Source organism: Phyllobates terribilis, unplaced genomic scaffold, assembly GCF_046119375.1.
Source record: "Phyllobates terribilis strain yellow unplaced genomic scaffold, ASM4611937v1 Scaffold_4__5_contigs__length_816908805, whole genome shotgun sequence".
NCBI classification, from domain to species: domain Eukaryota; kingdom Metazoa; phylum Chordata; class Amphibia; order Anura; family Dendrobatidae; genus Phyllobates; species Phyllobates terribilis.
In genome coordinates this window covers 64135878-64163288 of record NW_027362764.1, presented here as the reverse complement: position 1 = coordinate 64163288, position 27411 = coordinate 64135878, and the positions used below count along the sequence as shown (strand labels likewise).

Below are 27411 nucleotides of genomic sequence, written 5' to 3'. Positions count from 1 at the left end.
TTTTCCCTACAAATTTATCCATTGTGTGAAAAGTTCCAAATGTGATTTCATTTAAGAGGTGGTGACGTCACCAAAGTTTTGATAATCACACGAGACTGTGGGAGGCAGTCAGCCAAGAGGCTTTAAGTGGTAGATTACATGGAAGTATGTTATTTTGTAAAGATTGTTTGCTTTGTGTGTGGCACCATCTGCGCCCGAAGACTCTGGGGTTTCCGGAGAGCTGGGCTAACGTTATGAGCCCTTGTCCGGTCCTTATCCTAAATATTGTGTCTCTGATTGAGAAGGGAGAGAACAATTTCTTATAGATAGGAGACTCAATTAAAATGCAGGCTGGTTGCCTGCCTCCCGGAGGTCTTCCAAATATTTCCCTCCAGCACTTACATCTGTCTCAATAGGTCTCAGACTGAGGAACAGTTCCCACCTATCTATGAGCCGTGGGGTCTCCCTTTTGCTCTCTATTTGGCTGTAACAGGTTTTGGGGATTGTGACAGTATGTCTCTTTTCCTCTCTCCTATCTGCTTGTTAGGGTTTAAGAGAAATATAAAAGAGAAAGAGGGGAGGTAAACAAATAGGACTTGTCTCAGGCCTGATTCCTGTGCCTCAGACTTCTATTCTTTAGGAGTCCTTTGTGGGAGGAAATAGAATGGCCGCTGGGGTACGCAAAAGTGCAAATCCCTCCGCCTTCTGGAAGCCCACACACTTCACTCATCCACCAGGGCCCCCAAATTCCTCTGTGGGTTTCCGAACCCGATGTCCCCCACAATCAAAGACTGGGAGCCACCACTCAGCCCCGGCCAGTGGAACCGTCCCACGCCAGGCCCAGAGGAGGTGAGAGAGGGGGAGAAGGGCGCCCCAGGCGGGAGAAACGGCCGCCGCCAACTCTGATCCTGCAGCACCGGAGGTAACTGATCTTCTCCTCTATGTCCCTCTGAGTTCCCGGTGATATCTGGCAGCCCTGCGGCTGACGTCCGTGCCTCACCGCCCGTGATCCCCGCTCACAGACCCAGGACAAGGTGAGAGAGGGAAGACGGGGAGGGGGGAGCGGAGGGTGAAATGGCTGCTGCAGCACGTGTCAGTGCTCCTCACTCCTCTCCGCCGTGGAAGTCGCGGACGGGAGTTGCGGTACCTTATTGAGGGGTTCTGCAGTTATCCCAAGATGCTGGTCCAAGCCTGATGTCGTGGGGTATCACGGGACTCCATCGGTGAGGACCGTTGCAAGCACGTGCCGGGCCTCTTCCTCTGGCACCCTCGGTCCGGGGCCGGATCGTCTCAGCGCCCCGCCGGTCTGCGTCCAAGCACCGGGGACAAGGCTGCCAATGTCCGACCCACCACACAGCTCGGCGAGAGCCCACCGCCCGAAGGTATAGTTCTCCGCTCCTCTACAATCACGTGGGGAAGGCCGCGGTCTCGGTCCTCACAGCAGGCCCCAGCTCACAGCGCAGGGAAAGCTCTCCGCAGGCCCTCAATCCAAGGTCAGGTGAGTCTGCAAAGACTCCGGGTGTCTGTATAAACGTCCGTTAGGGATAAGATGCCCCCAAAAGCAGGGGGATTAAGGGGGATTTGAAAGTATGTATAGGAGCTCCTCCACATGCGATCTTCTCCTTCAGTGGTTGGACATGCCCCCCAAAAATACATATTTTAATATATTCTATATACCCACACAGATTGCAGGGCGTAGTGAGCACAATCAGCGAGTATCGGGAGATGGCGGGTATATATTGATAATACAAAGTTACGATGGCACACAGATATTCTATATGGGGATCAATAAATGCAAGAATAATACCAAAATTATAAAATCTTGTAGATAATTATTGAATGACCTTGATAAGTACAAAATATTCATAGATGCAAGTGCATGAGTGCTTTTTGTTTAGATGCTAAATAATAGCGATAAAAAAAATAATATATAAAATATACATATAAAGTCCGATAGATAATCACCTCAAATCAATCACGGAATAACTGAACCCCGACGCGCGTTTCGCACATTTGCTTCCTTAGGGGAGACTCGAGTGCTGATTACTCCTTGTATGAATCTGTGTGTATACACTACGATACGAGGAAGCCACGCAAAACGCGCGTTGGGGCTACAGCACGGCTACGTGGTTACCTCAGTCCCCATGGATGAGTTCTTTATTTTGAATTATTTCTCTATTCTGGCCATTTACTCTTTCACTTTGAGCAGTGGCCACTTTTTCCTCATCTTTAGATTCTGAGCTTGCAGAAATGCCTTACATTTGCATATACTGTGGATATATCATCCTAATTGCTTCATGATTTATGAATCCATTGATGGGATTACTGTACCTTGTCCCCGGGGGACCCACATATATATTGCCGCCATTGCTGTTCATGTATTTCCTATCCTGTAGAGACTGTCTACTATCTTTATATATACATACATTTTTTAATGTTTCTATTAAATAAAAGTGATTCTTTTAAATCATACAACAATCCTTTTGTTCTTGATATGTTGGGTGTCCCACTCCAATTTTTCTAGGTTCTATATTTGATTAAGGAGTACCCTTTTCATTGACTATTACTATGTACCATGGTGTTCGGTCCAATTGTTTGATATTTTTGTATATTATTTATTTTTAAGCTATTTAATAAACTAGAATTTTTTTAACTTTCTATACAAGAAGGCAGACAGTGCAAAATATTCATAAAAAAAACTATTGCAAAAAGCCAAATATGCAGGCATTCAAAGAGGTTTTGTCATCTTCAGTAGTGCACTGCTCTCCAACTTTCTGGGACAAGATGGAGGGAGGGGGCAACAGTGAGCTCTTGAAAATTGACCATAGGTACGACTGTCCAAACAGTCTGCTCTACCATGCTGAAAGTAGAGATTGCAAGTAGGATCCAGCAGCATTAGCAATCATGTTCTCTTTGCCTAGTAAACCGACCACCTCTGATAGACTTCGGAGGTGGCTTGGCAAGGAGATCTTTTTAACAAGAACATTGCAATTTTATCCATGTAAGATGAGGCAGCTCCTTTAAGAAAAAAAAAACAACAAAAAAACCCCAACATTATAAAAGCACTTAATAAAGAAAAAGAACCTACCCAGTTTTTCCTTGTTCTTGCCCTTTCCAATAACTTTTGGTGAAGTTCTTTGCCTATTCCATTTCCAAAGTCGTTCACGATCCTACAAGTCTTCTTGTATTCTTCTTCATTTAGAAAGGGTTTTACTGAGAAAAAAAATGAAACAGCACATGTGAACAATGATGTAAGACACGGGTAACTCGTATGCCTTCTCTCGTGTGTCCAGATCAATAAGGGCCACAACGCAGACTTCACAATGTGCAGGAGAAAGATGTTCCTGGCTCTGCACTGGTACAGGTGCGTCTCACTAAATTAGAATATCATCAAAAAGTTCATTTACTTCAGTTCAGTTAAAAACAAAAAGTGAAACTCCTATATTACATAGAGTCATTACACACAGAGTGATCTATTCCAGGTGTTTATTTCTGTTAATGTTGATGATTATGGCTTACAGCCAATGAAAACACAAAAGTCATTATCTCAGTAAATTAGAATACTTTATAACAACAGTTTGAAAAATGTTTTTAAAATCCGAAATGTCCTACTGAAATGTATGTTCAGTAAATGCCCTCAATACTTGGTCGGGGCTCCTTTTGCATCAATTCCTGCATCAATGCGGCAATGTGGCATGGAGGCGATCAGCCTGTGGCACTGCTGAGGGGTTATGGAAGCCCAGGTGGCTTTGATAGCAGCCTTCAGCTCGTCTGCATTGTTGGGTCTGGTGTCTCTCATCTTCCTCTTGACAATACTCCATAGATTCTCTATAATAGATTCTCTATGGGGTTAAGGTGAGGCGAGTTTGCTGCCAATCAAGCACAGTGATACTGTTGTGTGTAAACCAGGTATTGGTACTTTTGGCAGTGTGAACAGGGGCCAAGTCCTGCTGGAAAATGACATCTCCATCTCCATAAAGCTTGTCGGCAGAGGGAAGCATGAAGTGCTCTAAAATGTCCTGGTAGACGGCTGCGCTGACTTTGGTCTTGATAAAACACAGTGGACCTACACCAGCAGATGACATGGCTCCCCAAACCATCACTGATTGTGGAAACGTCACACTAGACCTCAAGCAGCTTGGATTGTGGCCTCTCCACTCTTCCTCCAGACTCAGGACCTTGATATCCAAATGAAAATTGGAACTCTGGGACCTTGTGGAGTGTGTCAATGACTGCCTTCTGGACATCTGTCAAGTCAGCAGTCTTCCCCATGATTGTGGAGCCTACTGAAACAGACTAAGGGACCTTTTTAAACGCTTAGGAAGCCTTTGCAGGTGTTTTTTGTTAATTATTTTAATTTACTGAGATAATGACTTTTGTGTTTTCATTGGCTGTAAGCCATAATCATCAACATTAACAGAAATATACACTTGAAATAGATCACTCTGTGTGTAATGACTACAGTGGGTACAGAAAGTATTCAGACCCCTTTAAATTTTTCACTCTTTGTTTCATTGCAGCCATTTGGTAAATTCTAAAAAGTTCATTTTTTTCTCATTAAAGTACACTCTGCACCCCATCTTGACTGAAAAAAACAGGAATGTAGAAATTTTTGCAAATTTATTAAAAAAGAAAAACTGAAATATCACATGGTCATAAGTATTCAGACCCTTTGCTCAGACACTCATATTTAAGTCACATTCTGTCCATTTCCATGTGATCCTCCTTGAGATGGTTCTACTCCTTCATTGGAGTCCAGCTGTGTTTAATTAAACTGATCGGACTTGATTTGGAAAGGCACACACCTGTCTATATAAGACCTCACAGCTCACAGTGCATGTCAGACCAAATGAGAATCATGAGCTCAAAGGAACTGCCCAAGGAGCTCAGAGACAGAATTGTGGCAAGGCACAGATATGGCCAAGGTTACAAAAGAATTTCTGCATTACTCAAGGTTCCTAAGAGCACAGTGGCCTCCATAATCCTTAAATAGAAGAAGTTTGGGACCACCAGAAGTCTTCCTAGACCTGGCGGTCCAGCCAAACTGAGCAATCATGGGAGAAGAGCCTTGGTGAGAGAGGTAAAGAAGAACTCCAAGATCACTGTGGCTGAGCTCCAGAGATGCAGTAGGGAGATGGGAGAAAGTTCCACAAAGTCAACTATCACTGCAGCTCTCCACCAGTCAGGCCTTTATGGCAGAGTGGCCAGACGGAAGCCTCTCCTCAGTGCAAAACATACGAAAGTCTGCATAGAGTTTGCTCAAAAACACATGAACGACTCCCAAACTACGAGAAATAAGATTCTCTGGTCTGATGAGACGAAGATAGAACTTTTTGGCGATAATTCTAAGCGGTATGTGTGGAGAAAAACAGGCACTGCTCACCTGCCCAATACAATCCCAACAGTGAAACATGGTGGTGGCAGCATCATGCTATGGGGGTGTTTTTCAGCTTCAGGGACAGGACGACTGGTTGCAATTGAAGGAAACATGAATGTGACCAAGTACAGAGATATCCTGGATTAAAACCTCTTCCAGAGCGCTCTGGACCTCAGACTTGGCCAAAGGTTCACCTTTCAACAAGACAATGACCCTAAGCACACAGCTAAAATAACAAAGGAGTGGCTTCAGAACAACTCTGTGACCATTCTTGACTGGCCCAGCCAGAGCCCTGACCTAAACCCAATTGAGCATCTCTGGAGAGACCTGAAAATGGCTGTCCACCAACGTTCACCATCCAACCTGACAGAACTGGAGAGGATCTGCAAGGAAGAATGGCAGAGTATCCCCAAATCCAGGTGTGAAAAACTTGTTGCATCGTTCCCAAGAAGACTCATGACTGTACTAGCTCAAAAGGGGGCTTCTACTTAATACTGAGCAAAGGGTCTGAATACTTATGACCATGTGATATTTCAGTTTTCCCTTTTTTAATAAATTTGCAAAAATTTCTACATTTCTGTTTTTTTTCAGTTAAGATGGGGTGCAGAGTGTACATTAATGAGAAAAAAATGAACTTTTTAGAATTTACCAAATGTCTGCAATGAAACAAAGAGTGAAACATGTAAAGGGGTCTGAATACTTTCCGTACCCACTGTATAAATGGTAGTAAATAAAGAAAGGTAATCAGCTGAATGATGAGTGTCCTGGAGATAACCGAATATCCTGGGGACAGAATAATTAGGACATATATCCCCTCTACAGTGACAGAGATGATATTGTCATTCATTCAAATGTGCTGCGAATGACACATATTGTCATATGTGTCATTATAAAGCAATACAGGAACTTTTCTTCATGTTATCACCCTTCTTTCCAGTCACAGTCTATTAGGGTCATCACTCCTTTAGTATAGATTCCAGTGACCTGAGGAAATGGACAGTAACATTTTTTTTTATGTTACAGTAATGTATCCCTCCCTCAGTAAAGCATCAGGTGATCTGGGAAAATGGACAGAAACTTTTTTTATGTTATCATCCCTTTCATTAATCACTGCTTGCCTAATACTGTTATCTCTACCCTGTGCAGACAAGGAAAGATGCAGGAACCTTTCTTCAGGTTATCACCCCTTTCACAATCACAGAGAATATCTGCTCTCTTGGTTTTTCATATTTAGGGGACAGATTATGTTTTTTGCCATTATAGTTGTGGGGAGATGAGCAATTACATATCAAATTCTCACACATTTGTTGATGGGCAGCCAAATCAATGACATTTTTTGACTGATGTATCTACGTGATGATTTTTGTACTTACATGAATAAACCACTGCACATTCTGAAAGTTTATTTTTGGATGTTGTGGATGAGACTTATAGAGACAAACATATGCATAGATATATTTTTTTAACATTACACTTTTATACAGAATTGCATAAAGGTCTCATGATTGTAAAGTGCTGCCTGGCATTTTCAGAAGGATCCGAAATTCAGAAAATATTCAGCTCCTGAGATGTAACTTAGGTTTTATTTCATTTTGACAAAAGTGTGATAATTCTCATGGTAGCAAAAGGATTACAACTTTTTTCAGGGCGTCTTCCACATACTCTACCTGATTCACAGTACTTAGACAAGGACTCTTCAAGGAGAGGAACAGGGAGAGGAGGGAGAGAGTCCTGGTACTGAAATGTCCTCTCCTCTACAGACCCAAACACGTGATTCTCCATGATGATCAGGAGTCAGTCATCTGCGGGGAAAGATGAAGGAGAACTAGAGATGGGTCACACTTTTAATTTTAGACACAGATGGACGAGGCTTGATTTTTTTCTCGTTTTGAATGACACCATTCATTTTTCCATATAATGAACTGAAAATGGGGGAGAAAAAAAAATGGCAATTTTATATTTTTTAAAGTTTTTTTTTTAATTGTTACTTTACTTACTCTCTTGTGGGACTTGCATCTTCCTTTGTTCTATATTAAACAATACAACTGTATTGTAGTATATAGCTAAAATCACAGTCTTGTATCAAGTATTAAAGGGGTTTCCACAAATTTTTTTTTTATTGATTGCCTACCCTTAGAATAGGTCTGACTGGTTGGGGGGTGCGATATTCGGCCCCCTCGCCAATCAGCACAGGGGGCAATGCAGAAATGGATTCAAGTTAATCTTTTAATAACACTAAGAATTTCTCAGAAATTCCTCCCAGCACCGCACGGCCGAGTCCTATCGGCACCAGAGCCACAGATTCTCCACTCAGGTTTCCAAATAATCTAAAAAGTGACATTTATACAGAGAGCAGCACATTATGGCTGCACCGTGTCCTGCAGGATGATAATGTAACGAGCTGCTCAGCTGCGAGCACGAGTGGCTGCAGTCCAGACCCGGCGCACTCCGCTGATAAGGCTCGTTAATAAAACATTTACAGATATCAGGGGTGAACGTATCCGAGGGCAAACTGAACTCTGCCCCAGATACGGGGGCTCGGTGCAAGCCCTGCTGACACTGGAGCACAATCTGGTTATCACAGTGTGCAACAGGTAAAGAGTAAAATCCACCATGCACACACTGATTACTGGGTGACTGCAAGTGTGACGGCTGCCACTGATCCCTTCCTGAAATCAGGCCCGATTTATAACAAGATGCCCATAGTGAGAGCTTGCTAATGGCCAGGAGTCTGCACAAGCAGAACTTTATTGTAGTGAGGGGCCGGGCGGACGCACCAAAAGAGCCGATCGGGGCCGGGCGGACGCAGCAAAAGAGCCGATCGTTGCCCGGCGGACGCAGCAAAAGAGCCGATCAGGGCCGGGCGGACGCCGCAAAAGAGCCGGGCGGACGCAGCGAGGTGCTGATCGTTGCCCGGCGGACGCAGCGAGGTGCTGATCGTTGCCCGGCGGACGCAGCGAGGTGCTGATCGTTGCCCGGCGGACGCAGCGAGGTGCTGATCGTTGCCCGGCGGACGCAGCGAGGTGCTGATCGTTGCCCGGCGGAAGCTACTTGTGCCTAGATGCTCAAAGCCAGGCTATTTACTGGACTCTCCCACATATTAATATGACGCCCAGACCTTACCCCTCCTGACGCCCGTGGCTCGGGATACATGGTGACTTGGGCCGTGTGACATGACTTTCGCACAGTTGTATCTAATGATTGTCACTGCGACTGCACAGGACTGCGCTGCTGCCATAATGTCCACCCCTGGTGGATTTTCGGGTGCGGGTTCCTTGCGATTTGCCATCATAGATCAAAGCTCAAGTCACGTGCTGTGTGAAGAGTCATGTGGGCGGGACCTGGCTCCTGAGGACTCATGCAGTCTTCATACACTGTGACTACAGGTGTGTGTGGCCCCGACCTCCTCCATTACTCGGGGGCCACATTACGTGTGCTCATTCTTGGTGCATGATGGGAGTAGTTTCCATATATTAAGGCTGAATGCTACAACTTTTTATGTCACTTAGGAACTAATTCTGCACTAGTGATGTCCACACCAGCAGCGAGTGGAGTTGCCCTTTAAGTCAGAGCCATAATAACAAACATGCCGTAAAGTGACATGTAAAGCTGCAGGAGTCGCACCCCCGTCAATACACCCCCCCCGTACAAGCCTGTGTGTTAGCCTGGACCCCGTACCTGCGGCTCAGCCTCCGTGCGAGCTCCGTCCGCACCGATCACCTTTACCCTGGATTATTTCCAAGTACAATACTACGGTACGCCGAAAGGCACAAACATCCACACTGTGCGGTGATTGGACAACCAGAATGGATAAGTCAAGCTAAAACCCGCCTACTGGGCGGAGGCAAGCTCTACGATTGGTTGTCACGTCTGGCTCATGTACGTATAAACACTGTGACCAGCCAATCAGAACATTGCATTGCAACGGCCATATTTGAAAAGGGCAAAGTGCTGGGAAATGAGTGTGACAGCCAGGAAGAGGAAGCAGGTACAGGGCAGCAGCCTGGCACTGTGATCCGTGGGCACCAGGGGCAGCCAGGGCACTGTGGTATATGATGGCATGTGTTGTATTATGTAGATGGGCTCTGCTGTGCACAGGTGCAGGGGAGAGATGGTGCTATACAGCAAATTCTTCACATAGCACACAGCTTACTGACGCATTTCACACACAGCTTACTGACGCATTTCACACTCAGCTTACAGAATAGTTTCACACACAGCTTACTGATGCGTTTCACAAACAGCTTACTGACGCATTTCACACTCAGCTTACTGACACATTTCACACACAGCTTACAGACTCTTTTTACACATCTTACTGACGCAGTTCACACTCAGCTTACTGACGCAGTTCACACTCAGCTTACTGACTCTTTTTACACATCTTACTGACGCAGTTCACACTCAGCTTACTGACGCAGTTCGCACTCAGCTTACTGACTCTTTTTACACATATTACTGACGCATTTCACACAGTTTACAGACTCTTTACACATTTTAATGACACATTTCACACACGGCTTACTGACACATTTCACACTCAGCTTACTGACACAATTCACACACAGCTTACAGACTCTTTTACACATCTTACTGACGCATTTCACACACAGCTTACAGACTTGTTTCACACACCGATTACTGATGCATTTTCCACAGTTTGAAAAATGTTGCACACAGTATGCTTATTTACACATATCACGTAGTTTTCTGCTGTATTTCATTCAAAACCGTTTGATGCATTTCACGCACAATTTTTTCATGCATTTCGCGTACAGTTTGCTGTATTTTGCACAGCTTTCTGACGCATTTCACACTCAGCTTACTGACACATTTCACACACAGCTTACAGACTTTTTTTTTTTTTTTACACATCTTACTGATGCATTTCACTCTCAGCTTACTGACGCATTTTGTACATCAAAAAGAAAAGGGAAATCCACCGTCACATCCAACAGGAAATAATTAAAAATTGTTCTTTATTGAAAAAAAACCTAAAACATGCTAAAATGAAACCTCAGAAACCTGACGCGTTTCGGTGTATACAACACGCTTAATCATAGGACAACCATTTTTAATTATTTCCTGTTGGATGTGCCGGTGGATTTCCCTTTTCTTTTTCATTTGTTTGTGATCACCAATGGGTGCGGCACCCTCAGGATGGATTCCGGCTGACATATGGTTTTGAAATCGACAACGTGGTAAGCTTTCTATATTTCCCCTCACCTCCTCCCTTCTATGCGACGCATTTTGTACAGTTTGACTCATTTTGTAAAAAGTTTACTGACTCATTTCAGACAGTATACTGATGCATTTTGCTCACTGAATAGTCATGCATTTTGCACAGATTGCTGACACTTTTCACATACAGTTTACTGACTCCTTTCACAGTTTACTGATGCATTTTGCACACAGCTTGCTGACGCGTTTTGCATGTAGATTAAAGATGCGTTTCACACAGCTTACTGATGCATTTTGCACACAGCTTGCTGACGCATTTTACACGATTTCCCTCATTTCGCAGTTTACTGACTCATTTCACACGGTTTATTGATGAATATTGCATACACATTACTGACGCGTTTTGCATGTAGATTAAAGATGCGTTTCGCACAGCTTACTGATGCATTTTGCACGGTTTGAGAGATTTTGCTCACACTTTTTTTACTCATTTCGCGCAGTCTCTGCTGTATTTTGCGCACAGTTTCTGACGCACTTTGCATCATATGACCCCATATTGCTGTATAGGAGACGGCTACATAGAGACAGCATAGCATGTGCCATCCTATATAAGAGAGTTCTCAATCCTGGCATATAAAGAGCGGTCCTGGTTGGGAGAAGTCTCTGATTGTTCTTAATAGTAAAAAAAAAAAAAAAAGCCGCACGTCCACAAATCCATGGCATATAAATCCTGTATAATCATGAAATTAAAAGAACATAAAAAATAAACAATTCAATCTTTATTCCAATATAAGGATGGGAAATGTTAAATAATGAATACTCAGCCATTCTGGCCTGGATTTCCAAAATACGTACATCAGCCTCATCAGGTCTAAAATATATACAGTGGATACAGAAAGTATTAGGACCCCTTTAAATTTTTCATTCTTTGTTTCATTGCAGCCATTTGGTAAATTCTAAAAAGTTCTTTTATTTCTCATTAATGTACACTCTGCACCCCATCTTGACTGAAAAAAACAGAAATGTAGAAATTTTTGCAAATTTATTAAAAAAGAAAAACTGAAATATCACATGGTCATAAGTATTCAGACCCTTTGCTCAGTATTGAGTAGAAGCCTCCTTTTGACCTAGTAACACTGAATACTTATGACCATGTGATATTTCAGTTTTTCTTTTTTAATAAATTTGCAAAAATTTCTACATTTCTGTTTTATTTCAGTCAAGATGGGGTGCAGAGTGTACTTTAATGAGAAATAAAAGAACTTTTTAGAATTTACCAAATGGCTGCAATGAAACAAAGAGTGAAAAATGTAAAGCGGTCTGAATACTTTCCGTACCCACTGTACATTTAGTAATATATGCTGTTTGTATTGTAAAATTTGATGACAGATCCATATTAACCAAGTCCATACTTTGTGTTTTTAAAGGATGGATAAGCTGGTGAACTGCTTTTATAAACAACCCAATGCCTTAACCCGATTAATATGCTTTCCCTGGGCTGGAGGAGGATCGCTGTTTTATGCACAGTGGGGACGTTTGTTAGATGAATCCATTGAAGGTTTGTGTTGTGCATTTTACATTGAGAATAAGTGCAGTCACTGTGTACATACATTACAATACTGATACTATACTGATTCTGAGTTACATCCTGTATTATACTCCAGAGCTGCACTCACTATTCTGCTGGTGCAGTCACCGTGTACATACATTACATTACTGATCCTGAGTTACATCCTGTATTATACTCCAGAGCTGCACTCACTATTCTGCTGGTGAAGTCACTGTGTACATACATTACATTACTGATCCTGTACTGATCTTCAGTTACATCCTGTATTATACTCCAGAGCTGCACTCACTATTCTGGTGGTGGACTCACTGTGTACATACATTACATTGCTGATCCTGTACTGATCCTGAGTTACATCCTGTATTATACTCCAGAGCTGCGCTCACTATTCTGCTGGTGCAGTCACTGTGTACATACATTACATTACTGATCCTGTATTGATCCTGAGTTACATCCTGTATTATACTCCAGAGCAGCACTCACTATTCTGCTGGTGCAGTCACTGTGTACATACATTACATTACTGATCATGTACTGATCCTGAGTTACATCCTGTATTATACTCCAGAGCAGCACTCACTATTCTGCTGGTGCAGTCACTGTGTACATACATTACATTACTGATCCTGTATTGATCCTGAGTTACATCCTGTATTATACTCCAGAGCTGCACTCACTATTCTGCTGGTGCAGTCACTTTGTACATACATTACATTACTGATCCTGTACTGATCCTGAGTTACATCCTGTATTATACTCCAGAGCAGCACTCACTATTCTGCTGGTGGAGTCACTGTGTACATACATTACATTACTGATCCTGAGTTACATCCTGTATTATACGCCAGAGCTGCACTCACTATTCTGCTGGTGCAGTCACTGTGTACATACATTACATTACTGATCCTGAGTTACATCCTGTATTATACTCCAGAGCTGCACTCACTATTCTGCTGGTGCAGTCACTGTGTACATACATTACATTACTGATCCTGAGTTACATCCTGTATTATACTCCAGAGCTGCACTCACTATTCTGCTGGTGCAGTCACTTTGTACATACATTACATTACTGATCCTGTACTGATCCTGAGTTACATCCTGTATTATTCTCCAGAGCTGCACTCACTATTCTGCTGGTGCAGTCACTATGTACATACATTACATTACTGATCTTGTACCGATTCTGAGTTGCATCCTGTATTATACTCCAGAGCTGCACTCACTATTCTGCTGGTGCAGTCACTGTGTACATACATTACATTACTGATCCTGAGTTACATCCTGTATTATACTCCAGAGCAGCACTCACTATTCTGCTGGTGGAGTCACTGTGTACATACATTACATTACTGATCCTGAGTTACATCCTCTATTATACCCCAGAGCTGCACTCACTATTCTGCTGGTGCAGTCACTGTGTACATACATTACATTACTGATCCTGAGTTACATCCTGTATTATACTCCAGAGCTGCACTCACTATTCTGCTGGTGCAGTCACTTTGTACATACATTACATTACTGATCCTGTACTGATCCTGAGTTACATCCTGTATTATACTCCAGAGCTTCACTCACTATTCTGCTGGTGCAGTCACTGTGTACATACATTACATTACTGATCCTAAGTTACATCCTGTATTATACCCCAGAGCTGCACTCACTATTCTGCTGGTGCCGTCACTGTGTACATACATTACATTACTGATCCTGTACTGATCCTGAGTTACATCCTGTATTATACCCCAGAGCTGCGCTCACTATTCTCCTGGTGCAGTCACTGTGTACATACATTACATTACTGATCCTGTACTGATCCTGAGTTACATCCTGTATTATACCACAGAGCTGCACTCACTATTCTGCTGGTGCAGTCACTGTGTACATACATTACATTACTGATCCTGTACTGATCCTGAGTTACATCCTGTATTATACTCCAGAGCTGCACTCACTATTCTGCTGGTGCAGTCACTGTGTACATACATTACATTACTGATCCGGAGTTACCTCCTGTATTATACTCCAGAGCTGCACTCACTATTCTGCTGGTGCAGTCACTGTGTACATACATTACATTACTGATCCTGAGTTACAGCCTGTATTATACTCCAGAGCTGCGCTCACTATTCTGCTGGTGCAGTCACTGTGTACATACATTACATTACTGATCCTGAGTTACATCCTGTATTATACTCCAGAGCTGCACTCACTATTCTGCTGGTGCAGTCACTTTGTACATACATTACATTACTGATCCTGTACTGATCCTGAGTTACATCCTGTATTATACGCCAGAGCTGCACTCACTATTCTGCTGGTGCAGTCACTATGTACATATATTACATTACTGATCCTGTACTGATCCTGAGTTACATCCTGTATTATACCCCAGAGCTGCGCTCACTATTCTGCTGGTGCAGTCACTGTGTACATACATTACATTACTGATCCGGAGTTACCTCCTGTATTATGCTCCAGAGCTGCACTCACTATTCTGCTGGTGCAGTCACTGTGTACATACATTACATTACTGATCCTGAGTTACATCCTGTATTATACTCCAGAGCTGCACTCACTATTCTGGTGGTGGACTCACTGTGTACATACATTACATTACTGATCATGTACTGATCCTGAGTTACATCCTGTATTATACTCCAGAGCAGCACTCACTATTCTGCTGGTGCAGTCACTGTGTACATACATTACATTACTGATCCTGTATTGATCCTGAGTTACATCCTGTATTATACTTCAGAGCTGCACTCACTATTCTACTGGTGCAGTCACTGTGTACATACATTACATTACTGATCCTGTACTGATCTTCAGTTACATGCTGTATTATACTCCAGAGCTGCACTCACTATTCTGCTGGTGCAGTCACTATGTACATACATTACATTACTGATCCTGTACTGATCTTCAGTTACATCCTGTATTATACTTCAGAGCTGCACTCACTATTCTGCTGGTGCAGTCACTGTGTACATACATTACATTACTTATCCTGTACTGATCCTGAGTTACATCCTGTATTATACTCCAGAGCTGCGCTCACTATTCTACTGGTGAAGTCACTGTGTACATACATTACATTACTGATCCTGTACTGATCCTGAGTTACATCCTGTATTATACTCTAGAGCTGCACTCACTATTCTGCTGATGGAGTCACTGTGTACATATATTATATTACTTATCCTGTACTGATCCTGAGTTACATCCTGTATTATTCTCCAGAGCTGCACTCACTATTCTGCTGGTGCAGTCACTATGTACATACATTACATTACTGATCCTGTACCGATTCTGAGTTGCATCCTGTATTTTACTCCAGAGCTGCACTCACTATTCTGCTGGTGCAGTCACTGTGTACATACATTACATTACTGATCCTGAGTTACATCCTGTATTATACTCCAGAGCAGCACTCACTATTCTGCTGGTGGAGTCACTGTGTACATACATTTCATTACTGATCCTGAGTTACATCCTGTATTATACTCCAGAGCTGCGCTCACTATTCTGCTGGTGCAGTCACTGTGTACATACATTACATTACTGATCCTGAGTTACATCCTGTATTATACCACAGAGCTGCACTCACTATTCTGCTGGTGCAGTCACTGTGTACATACATTACATTACTGATCCTGAGTTACATCCTGTATTATACCCCAGAGCTGCACTCACTATTCTGCTGGTGCAGTCACTGTGTACATACATTACATTACTGATCCTGAGTTACATCCTGTATTATACTCCAGAGCTGCGCTCACTATTCTGCTGGTGCAGTCACTGTGTACATACATTACATTACTGATCCTGAGTTACATCCTGTATTATACTCCAGAGCTGCACTCACTATTCTGCTGGTGCAGTCACTGTGTACTTACATTACATTACTGATCCTGTACTGATCCTGAGTTACATCCTGTATTATACTCTAGAGCTGCACTCACTATTCTGCTGATGGAGTCACTGTGTACATATATTATATTACTTATCCTGTACTGATCCTGAGTTACATCCTGTATTATTCTCCAGAGCTGCACTCACTATTCTGCTGGTGCAGTCACTATGTACATACATTACATTACTGATCCTGTACCGATTCTGAGTTGCATCCTGTATTTTACTCCAGAGCTGCACTCACTATTCTGCTGGTGCAGTCACTGTGTACATACATTACATTACTGATCCTGAGTTACATCCTGTATTATACCCCAGAGCTGCACTCACTATTCTGCTGGTGCAGTCACTGTGTACATACATTACATTACTGATCCTGAGTTACATCCTGTATTATACCCCAGAGCTGCACTCACTATTCTGCTGGTGCAGTCACTGTGTACATACATTACATTACTGATCCTGAGTTACATCCTGTATTATACTCCAGAGCTGCACTCACTATTCTGCTGCTGCATATATAGTTACATAGTTAGTAAAGCCGAATAAAGACTTGCGTCCATCAAGTTCGACCTGTTAGTTCTGTAATTGCTAAAGTTGATCCAGAGGAGGGCAAAAACCCCAAATGATTTAGCCAATCTTCACCTGAGGAAAAATTCCCTCCCGACTCTGAAACCAGCAGTCAGAATAAATCCCTGTATCAACCTACTATTTTATTTTATTTTTAAGTATATGCTGAAATCTGCCTGGTATCTAGAAATGCATCCAGTCCCCGCTTGAACTGGTGTAGTGAATCCGACATTACAGTCTCCTCACTCAGTGAATTCCATATTCTCACTGCTCTTACCGTAAAGAACCCCTTCCTATGCTGGTGCTGAAACCTTTTCTCTTCCAGTCTTAGTGAGTGCCCTCTTGTTACCGTAATATTCCTCCTTTTGAACAAATCCCGGGCAAGATCTCTATACTGTCCCCTAACATATTTGTACACATTTATTATGTCCCCCCTCAACCTTCTCTTTTCCAGGCTGAATAGTCCTAGTTTTGCCAACCTCTCTGGGTATTGCAGTCCCTCCATTCCCTTTATTAATTTTGTTGCCCTCCTTTGTACCTTTTCAAGCTCATTTATATCCTTTCTATATATTGGGGCCCATAACTGAGCACAGTATTTCAAGTGTGGTCTGACCAGAGCTTTGTACAGTGGAAGAACTCTGTACATACATACTGTGTACATACATTACATTACTGATCCTGTACTGATCCTGAGTTACATCATGTATTATACTCCAGAGCTGCACTCACTATTCAGCTGATGGAGTCACTGTATACATATATTACATTACTTACCCTGTACTGATCCTGCATTACATCCTATATTATATCCCAGAGCTACACTCACTATTCTGCTGGTGCAGTCACTGTGTACATACATTACATTACTGATCCTGTACCGATTCTGAGTTACATCCTGTATTATACTCCAGAGCGGCGCTCACTATTCTGCTGGTGCAGTCACTGTGTACTTACATTCCATTACTGATCCTGTACTGATCCTGAGTTACATCCTGTATTATACTCCAGAGCTGCACTCACTATTCTGCTGGTGCAGTCATTGTGTACATACATTACATTACTGATCCTGTACTGATTCTGAGTTACATCCTGTATTATACTCCAGATCTGCACTCACTATTCTGCTGGTGCAGTCACTGTGTACATACATTATATTACTGATCCTGAGTTACATCCTGTATTATACTCCAGAGCTGCACTCACTATTCTGCTGGTGCAGTCACTGTGTACATACATTACATTACTGATCCTGAGTTACATCCTGTATTATACTCCAGAGCTGCACTCACTATTCTGCTGGTGCAGTCACTGTGTACATACATTACATTACTGATCCTGAGTTACATCCTGTATTATACCCCAGAGCTGCACTCACTATTCTGCTGGTGCAGTCACTGTGTACATACATTACATTACTGATCCTGAGTTACATTCTGTATTATACCACAGAGCTGCACTCACTATTCTGCTGGTGGAGTCACTGTGTACATACATTACATTACTTATCCTGTACTGATCCTGAGTTACATCCTGTATTATACCACATAGCTGCACTCACTATTCTGCTGGTGCAGTCACTATGTACATAAATTACATTATTTATCCTCTACTTATCGTGAGTTACATCCTGTATTATACTCCAGAGCTGCGCTCACTATTCTGCTGGTGGAGTCACTGTGTACATACATTACATTACTTATCCTGTACTGATCCTGAGTTACATCCTGTATTATACCACATAGCTGCACTCACTATTCTGCTGGTGCAGTCACTGTGTACATACATTACTGATCCTGAGTTACATCCTGTATTATACCCCAGAGCTGCACTCACTATTCTGCTGGTGCAGTCACTGTGTACATACATTACATTACTGATCCTGTACTGATCCTGAGTTACATCCTGTATTATACCCCAGAGCTGCACTCACTATTCTGCTTGTGCAGTCACTGTGTACATACATTACTGATCCTGAGTTACATCCTGTATTATACTCCAGAGCTGCACTCATTATTCTGCTTGTGCAGTCACTGTGTACATACATTACATTACTGATCCTGATGTACATCTTGTATTATACTCCAAAGCTGCACTCACTATTCTGCTGGTGTAGTCACTGTGTACATACATTACATTACTTATCCTGTACTGATCCTGAGTTACATCCTGTATTATACTCCAGAGCTGCACTCACTATTCTTCTGGTGCAGTCACTGTGTACATACATTACATTACTGATCCTGAGTTACATCCTGTATTATACTCCAGAGCTGCACTCACTATTCTTCTGGTGCAGTCACTGTGTACATACATTACATTACTGATCCTGATGTACATCCTGTATTATACTCCAGAGCTGCACTCACTATTCTGCTGGTGTAGTCACTGTGTACATACATTACATTACTTCTCCTGATGTACATCCTGTATTATACTCCAGAGCTGCACTCACTATTCGGCTGGTGTAGTCACTGTGTACATACATTACATTACTTATCCTGTACTGATCCTGAGTTACATCCTGTATTTTACTCCAGAGCTGCACTCACTATTCTGCTGGTGCAGTCACTTTGTACATACATTACATTACTGATCCTGAGTTACATTCTGTATTATACTCCAGAGCTGCACTCACTATTCAGCTGATGGAGTCACTGTGTACATACATTACATTACTGATCCTGAGTTACATCCTGTATTATACCCCAGAGCTGCACTCACTATTCTGCTGGTGCAGTCACTGTGTACATACATTACATTACTGATCCTGTACTGATCCTGAGTTACATCCTGTATTATACTCCAGAGCTGCACTCACTATTCTTCTGGTGCAGTCACTGTGTACATACATTACATTACTGATCCTGAGTTACATCCTGTATTATACTCCAGAGCTGCACTCACTATTCTTCTGGTGCAGTCACTGTGTACATACATTACATTACTGATCCTGATGTACATCCTGTATTATACTCCAGAGCTGCACTCACTATTCTGCTGGTGTAGTCACTGTGTACATACATTACATTACTTCTCCTGATGTACATCCTGTATTATACTCCAGAGCTGCACTCACTATTCGGCTGGTGTAGTCACTGTGTACATACATTACATTACTTATCCTGTACTGATCCTGAGTTACATCCTGTATTTTACTCCAGAGCTGCACTCACTATTCTGCTGGTGCAGTCACTTTGTACATACATTACATTACTGATCCTGAGTTACATTCTGTATTATACTCCAGAGCTGCACTCACTATTCAGCTGATGGAGTCACTGTGTACATACATTACATTACTGATCCTGAGTTACATCCTGTATTATACCCCAGAGCTGCACTCACTATTCTGCTGGTGCAATCACTGTGTACATACATTACATTACTGATCCTGAGTTACATCCTGTATTATACTCCAGAGCTGCACTCACTATTCTGCTGGTGCAGTCACTGTGTACATACATTACATTACTGATCCTGAGTTACATCCTGTAGATCTTTTATTATAAAAATGAAAAACATAACAATAATAATAACAGAAACATAACAAAATTAATAACCAGAAAATAAACAATGTAATGAAACTGGTCCAGCCGCTCTCTCTCTCCTCACACACATATTATACATATATACACAATAATAACTACCTACACCATGACATCTGGTCCGGTTACCAAACAAATAATAACAATATAATAAACAATAACCGACAAATTATATACATACTAATATATACATTCTTTTTTTTTTTTTTTTTTTTTTTTAAATAAATAAAATAAAATAAATACTAACTATACAAATATATACAAGACAAAACAAAACCCCCCACACTCAAGCCCACCAGTCCCTCCCCGGCACTGACCTGAGAGCTGGTCCTGCGCCTCATGCCTCAGTCCAACGTCCATAGGCCAGATCAGGCAGTGCCAGTTTTTCACCCAAATAACCGGTGTCCCACAAGATGAACCCACCTCCCCCCTTTTCCCTCCACCCAACCTAACACCTCCACCCAAACCCATATATACAATATATACAGAAACAAGCAATACAATAACAAACAATACAATAACCACAACTGACAAAGCCCAAGTTCGGCGCCTGCAGCCCTACATCACTGTCTACTGAACAAAACAAAACAAAAATCTATGGTGTCAGCAGCAGCCCACCACCAGGAGAGGAGATGACCAGACTAGGGCACACTAAAAGAAAAGCCCCTCCAGAGGAGAGCGGCCCTCTGTGTACCCAGTCTCTCATACTCCAGAGAACGCACCTTCACCAGGTCACCGAGTATGGTCCTAAACACATCGTCCACTGGGAGGATTTTCCGCTGCGTCGATACTAAGCACCGTGCGTTCCACGTGTGATACCTAACCACTGCGTTAACTAGAAATAAGGTGCAGCGGTCCCGACCACCCAGGTCCCCGAATGCTCCATAGGCCCATTCCGCATAAGAGAGACCGGCCAGCCGGGGCCAGCCAATGGAGGCGCCCACCCTGTTGTACACCTCTGTGTTAAAGGGACAACGAAGCAGGAAGTGGTCCATGCTTTCAAGCATGGTACCACAATGCTCCCGAGGACAGTTCCTGTCCTCAGAGCTCCTACACTTCAGATTGTCCCTCACACACAGTTTCCCATGGAAGCAGCGCCAAGCCAAGTCCCAAACCTTCGAGGGGATCCTGATAGAATTCAAAAGATGCAGACCCACCCCAAGATCCCGACTTGAGCAATCCCTGAGCGCCAGAGGCCTCTGAAAATGGGTCAACAGAACCCTTTTGTCAAGGAGCTTCCTTGGCAGAGTCCTGACCTCCCACATTCCCAGACCCCACCGGCGAATTACCTTCAGAACCACGGTAGCGTAAGCCGGGAGATGTCCATGCGGTGTGCGGAGATCCTTCACTTGCCCTCCTGTCTCCCATTCCTGGAAGAAAGGCTGAAACCATCCCTTACAGGAGAATACCCACGGAGGAGCCCTCTCTTTCCAGAGGTTTGCAATATTGATCTTAATGAAGGTATTCACAAGGAATACCACAGGGTTGACCATACCCAACCCTCCTAGTCTCCTCGTACGGTAAGTAACCTCCCTCTTGACCAGGTTCAGTCTATTCCCCCATAACAGTTGAAAGAACAAACTGTAGACCCGAGTCCAGAGAGGCTCTGGCAAGATGCACACACTGCCCAGATAGATCAGCAAAGGGAGCAGGTAAGTTTTGATCAGGTTTACCCTTTCCCTTAGGGTCAAAGACCAACCCTTCCATTGGTTCACCTTCTGAGTGGCGATCTCTAGCCTGCTGTCCCAATTTTGTTTGGGGTAATCCCCCTGGCCAAATTCGATGCCAAGAACTTTTGCAGAGACTTTGGGTTCTGGAAGGGTGTCCGGGAGATCAAAACCAGGATCTCCTCCTCCCAGCCAGAGACTCTCACACTTATCCCGGTTGATCTTAGACCCGGATGCCTCCGAGTAGCGATTTACTTCTGACATCAGCCATTCTGCCTCCCCATCAGAGGAAACAAAAACGGTGACGTCATCGGCATACGCCACCACTCTCAGAGTGGCTTCCGGTGCTGCCCGGTCCATCCCGATCCCAGCCAACGGTCCACGCTCCACCCTCCTAAGAAGTGGGTCAATCGCAAACACGTACAGTAGCGGGCTCAAGGGACAACCCTGGCGAACACCACACCCAACCTCAAAAGAGCTGCCAATCCAACCGTTCACAAGCGGGAAACTCTCTGCCCCAGAGTACAAGGTCTTAAGCCAATCAACAAACCCCCCCGGCAGGCCATACCTCAGAAGGACAGACCAGAGGTACTCATGATTAACCCGATCAAACGCTTTTGCCTGGTCCAATGACAGCATGTACCCCTTCCAGTGGCCAGCCCTACCCTGCTCCACCGCCTCTCGGACACAGAGTACAGCACTAATTGTACTGCGGCCCGGAACAGAGCAATGCTGGGCCCCCGAAAGGAGCTGGGGTGCAAATTTCACCAGCCGATTAAACAGCACCTTTGCCAAAACCTTCCTGTCTGCATTGAGAAGCTCTATGGGACGCCAATTCTCAATGCAAGATGGGTCCTTACCCTTTGACAAGATGATCAGGGCAGACCTCCTCATTGACTTTGGCAGAGTGCCCGAGGAAAGACACTCATTGAATACCTCAGTCAAGAGGGGAACCAAGGCGTCCTTAAAGGTCTTATAGAATTCAGATGTTAAGCCATCCGGACCGGGAGATTTCTTCAGGGCAAGCCCTTCAATCGCCAACTTAACTTCCTCTTCCCTGATCATCTCTGTCAAAACGCCAAGAGAGGGGTCTACCCCTGGTTCGGGGACGGCTTCAGCCAGAAAAGCCGACATCTCATCCCAATCCAGATCCCTCTTCCCCAAGAGGTGTGAGTAGAAGGATCTGACGACCTCCAGGATCCCTGATCTGGATCTTTTCAGGGACCCCGCAGTGTCAACCAGTCCTGTAACAACTTTACTATTTACTGACATCTTGCAGTTTCTATAAGGGTCGGGCGAGCGGTACTTCCCGTAATCCCTCTCAAAAACCAAAGATGCGTGTCTATCATACTGACACCTCATTAGCAAAGATTTCACTCTGGAGATCTCCTCGCGGCTACCTCCAGTTGAGACAAGATGCTCGAGTTTCCTCCTCAGGCCCTGATACAGGCGGTACCTGTCCAGGCTCCTGAGGCTCGAGAGCTGGCGGAAGAATCTCGCCACCCTTTTCTTAAACATCTCCCACCACTCTGACTTACTACTACAAAGATCCAGTAAGGGTACCTGGCTCTGAAGAAAATCCTCAAAGGACTGTCTTATCTCCGCTTCTTCCAAGAGAGACGAATTGAGCCTCCAAAAGCCTCTTCCCATCCGGGGGGTCTCTGTAACATTCAGGGAAAACAAAATCAAACAGTGATCGGAGAACTCCACCTCAACAACAGATACAGCTGAAGAGACGGCTTCCTCCTTTAAATAAAACCTGTCTATCCTGGACCTACAGTTACCTCTATGATAGGTGAACCCCTCGTGGCCTGCGGTGTGCCGGATGTGGACATCCACCAGGCGAGCCTCACTAGCTATACTATTAAGGGCGACGCTATCATAAGTCAGCTTGTCTCTGGAACCTCCTCTATCCCGGGGCCTCGTGACAGTGTTGAAGTCCCCTCCAAAGACGACCTGCCAACTCGTAAAAAGGTAGGGCTTGATCCTCATAAAGAGACACTTCCGGTCCCATTTAGATTGGGGACCATAGATGTTAATGAGCCGAAGCTCTTGTCCCTTCATGAGGACATCTAATATCAGGCACCTCCCCATTTCTAACTCAATAACCCGTCGGCATTCTACCGGTGCGGTAAAAAGGACCGCCACTCCGCTATACGGCTCGGCCGCAAGAGACCAATAGGAGGGCCCGAGTCTTCACTCCCTCTTAGCTATAAACTCCTCTGCCATATTTGGCAGCCTGGTCTCTTGCAAAAAGAAAATGTCAGCTTCAACTCGGCTGAGAAAATCAAAGGCCGCAAATCTAGCCATGTTTGACTTAATGCTGGCGACATTAATGGACGCCAGCGTCAACGGAGTGGGTACCGCCATCATTGGTGATTGAGTTAGATGGCTTTCTTCTTCCCACTCCCCTTATCCTCTGCCTCAGAGGAGGAATCCTTCCCCCTCTTTAATGACACAGAGGTGTCCATTCCCACATTTTTCCTTCTTTTTTCGTCCTAGTCTCCGGACTCTGGGCCAGTCCCTCCCCCCAAGGACCTTGCATCCCCAGGAGAAGGAGACTCTGCGCCCCCTGTAAGCTCCGCTGAAGCCGGAACCTCACCCTCAGCCTCCTCCTCAGAGGAAGAGACGTTATCAAGGGCTTGGAACCGGTTAGAAAGACCAACTAGAGGGGAGTCGGTTTTACCTTCCTTAGGTACATTGGTCAGAGCGGGAGAAGATGTTTTATCTCCCTTCTTTCTCTTCTTTTTGGTGCCGAGCTTACGCTTGTGCTCTAGCCACCGCTTATTATCCTCATCCATACTTTCATAATGGGAGGATTCTGAAGCAGAGGCAGTTTCCTCCCTGTGGATCCTCCTGACCTCCTCATCCAACTCATCATCCCTCGGGGCCTCAGCAGCAACACTGGCATCCAGGACAGGGGCTGCCCCGGTAGTCTGGGGCTCGCCCCGCTCCCTCTCCTGTCTGCGCTTGTCTAGACGCCTCAGCTGGGCAGGCGTCTTTTTATTGCTTTTCTTCCCTGGCCCCTCAGCTCCCCCACCCCTGCTAGTCCCCTCTCCAGCAGAATCGGCCTCACGGCTTACTCCCACCGGGGTCTCTACTGCATTAGCAAAGGAGCGAGGACAACGGCTGAATGGGTGGCCTAACTCACCACACAGGTGGCACCTAATCTCCACACAAGAGGCGGCAAGATGGCCGACACCCCCACACAACGCGCATTTCTGCATGGTGCAGTTTGCACTGAAGTGTGTGGGGTCGCCGCACCTGTGACAGAGCTTCGGTTGCCCCTGGTAGAAGACCAGGATACGATCCCTACCCAGAAAGGCAGACGATGGAATGTGGGCAACCGTACCACCTGAACGCTTAAGTTTTACCATAAACGTCCAGGCCCCTGACCAGATACCAAACTCGTCGTGGTTTTTGTTTGGCATCTCCACCACCTCTCCATACCGACCAAGCCACGTCATGATGTCATAGCAAGAAAGCGACTCGTTACGAGTCATCACGGTCACTTTCTTGATCTGGTTTTGGCGAGACACTGCCTGAACGGCAAAGTCTCGCCAGCCGGGCTCATTTTTTGCCAACTCATAATTCGCCCAGAAGAGCTCAAGCCCCTCCGGCCGAACAAAGCTGACATCAAACTCAGGCGTGGAATAGGGATGTATCAAGGCGTAGATGTCAATCGCCTTGAAGCCCATCCTCAGCAGGAGCTCCACAACTTTAGACCTTGGCGGACATGCATCACTGCCCCTCCACCGAATACGGACCACATTCCTACGCACACTGCCTGGCCCGGCTGTTTGGAGGGACCACACTGTATCTCCCCCTTTTTGCTCTCGGAAGGCCCCGAGAAGGATAGATCAACCTCTCGACCCTCTACCATTAGTGATCTCTCCCCCTTCTTTAGAGCCTCCAGAAGGCGCCGTTGCAACATGCCGTCCCCAAAGCCCGGAGACGAGGAGGATGCCCTATTTGCCCCGGAGGTGACACTGGCATAACTCTGGACAGGTGTTGCCACCCCCGGGGGGGGCAACCGGACCAGTGACCACATCAGCCCCAACAGTATCACCATTACCCACCTCCATCTCACCCTCCACCAAACCAGCAACCACACCACTAGACAATGAATTATCCTCATTCACCTCCACCACCACATTCATTCCTGCTGGACCAGTAACAATGGTGGATGACCTTCTGACCTCCGCATCAGGCACAAGGGGCTCAGTCACCTCCATAGAACTGGAGGCGACCTCACCCCCGGTCTTATGTGTGCCCTCCACATCATCGGTCGGTAATTTCCGCTGTTTGGTATTTGGTATAATGTGCCGCTGATCTCTAGCTGCAGTTAGGCGCCGCTGGTCTTTAGCATCAGGATCTTCCGGACCAGCGGCGCCAACACAAAATAGCACTTTCGTGGGAGGACCGGAACGCTCAGCCCCAACTGCCCCCTCACACTGCCGCCGCTTCTCAACTAAGTGATCAGCGGCAACAGCATTCAGAGGCGCCGAGGCTACCGGAGCTGCCCCCGACACCGGGCTGCTCCCCCCTCCCACTGAGGAGCGCACCACAGCATCGTGGCCTGATGGAACGCCCGCCGCCGGGCCGCCCTCACTGTCCAGCCTCTCGGCTGATGCACCTCCTGCTACGTCCCCACTACTACAAGCAGAGACGGAGCTCTGCGCCTCACTACCGCGCTCTGTAATCTCCCCGCGCCTTTGCACCGGATCCACAGCAGAACCCGGGCTGGGCTGGGCAACGGGGCTTATACAGCGAGCTGAGCCTGCCGCCGACTCAGGGGGTACAGGGAGGGGGGCATATACGTATCTTACCGCTTCCTGCAGCTTTGGCTTGGTCTTCTTTGCCTTTTTGTGGCCCCCAGGTGCCTCTTCTGGTAGATCGTCACCAAGATGGAAGTTTTGGAGGCACACTGGGGACTCCAGGAGCTTAATCTCCGCCATTAGCGCCCCTCCCTGGCCGCTGCTGTCACTGTCCTCCCCAGAGCCGGCAGAACTGCGACCGGATGTCACTGTCGCCTGTCCTGCAGGGAGCTCGCTGCACGTGGCCTGCGGGTGACTTTGCAGGCTGCCAGGTGGGGCTTGCTGCTGGTCATCATCACTCTCATCATCCACCTGGCTCTCAGGCTGCAGCCCTATCTGCCTTTGCTCTCTGGTATCAGCCATTTCTCTAAAGCGGTCTTTATTTATAAGTTTTTCTTTGAAAGGACCACTCTGCTCCCTGATGGTGGTTTTCCTAAGTTCCAGGCGTTGAATTTCACTGCTCAGTCTTTTTACCTCGGCTTGGAGTTTTGCCTTCCTTGGTTTGGAGGCCCCCGCAGCTTTGGCGCTTGTGCAGCGCAACTCCTCCCGGAGCCTCCTGATGAGCTTACTCGCATCTTCATACTCACGGAGGCGGATCATGACCCGGGAGGCATAGGTGGACACAGACTCCCGGGGTCCCTGCAGCGCCCATTCCCCCTCAGGAAGGTCGGCCTCACCTCCGTGAGCACTCAGCTTTCCTCCGGAAGGAGCACCATCTTGCACGCCGCTGTCAGGCTTTTCCTCCATGCTGGAAGCCTTGCGGCTTCTGGGGGTCTCCACAATC

General features: G+C 45.3%; 2 protein-coding genes across 6 annotated transcripts in view; one reads left to right on the top strand and one right to left on the bottom strand.

Moving 5' to 3' along the window:
• CROT (carnitine O-octanoyltransferase) overlaps positions 1–9166 on the bottom strand; it is a 36424-nt gene extending 27258 nt beyond the window's left edge. For both annotated transcript variants that reach the window (XM_073677435.1, XM_073677436.1), the window contains exons 1-3: positions 9035–9166; positions 7024–7158; positions 3068–3192 (exon numbers count right to left, since the gene is read on the bottom strand). In XM_073677435.1, coding sequence (XP_073533536.1) covers positions 3068–3192; positions 7024–7138 — 240 coding nt within the window. In that variant the 5' untranslated portion in view covers positions 7139–7158; positions 9035–9166. The remainder of the gene's footprint in view (positions 1–3067; positions 3193–7023; positions 7159–9034) is intronic.
• Positions 9167–9237: 71 nt separating this feature from the next.
• LOC141264969 (S-acyl fatty acid synthase thioesterase, medium chain-like) overlaps positions 9238–27411 on the top strand; it is a 119709-nt gene continuing 101535 nt past the window's right edge. The window contains exons 1-3 of one of the 4 annotated variants that reach the window (XM_073677433.1): positions 9336–9404; positions 10516–10557; positions 11965–12095. In XM_073677433.1, the coding sequence (XP_073533534.1) occupies positions 10535–10557; positions 11965–12095 (154 nt within the window). In that variant the 5' untranslated portion in view covers positions 9336–9404; positions 10516–10534. Of the gene's footprint in view, positions 9405–10515; positions 10558–11964; positions 12096–27411 lie in introns of all 4 variants that reach the window. The other 3 variants (XM_073677429.1, XM_073677430.1, XM_073677432.1) reach the window with 3 other exon arrangements.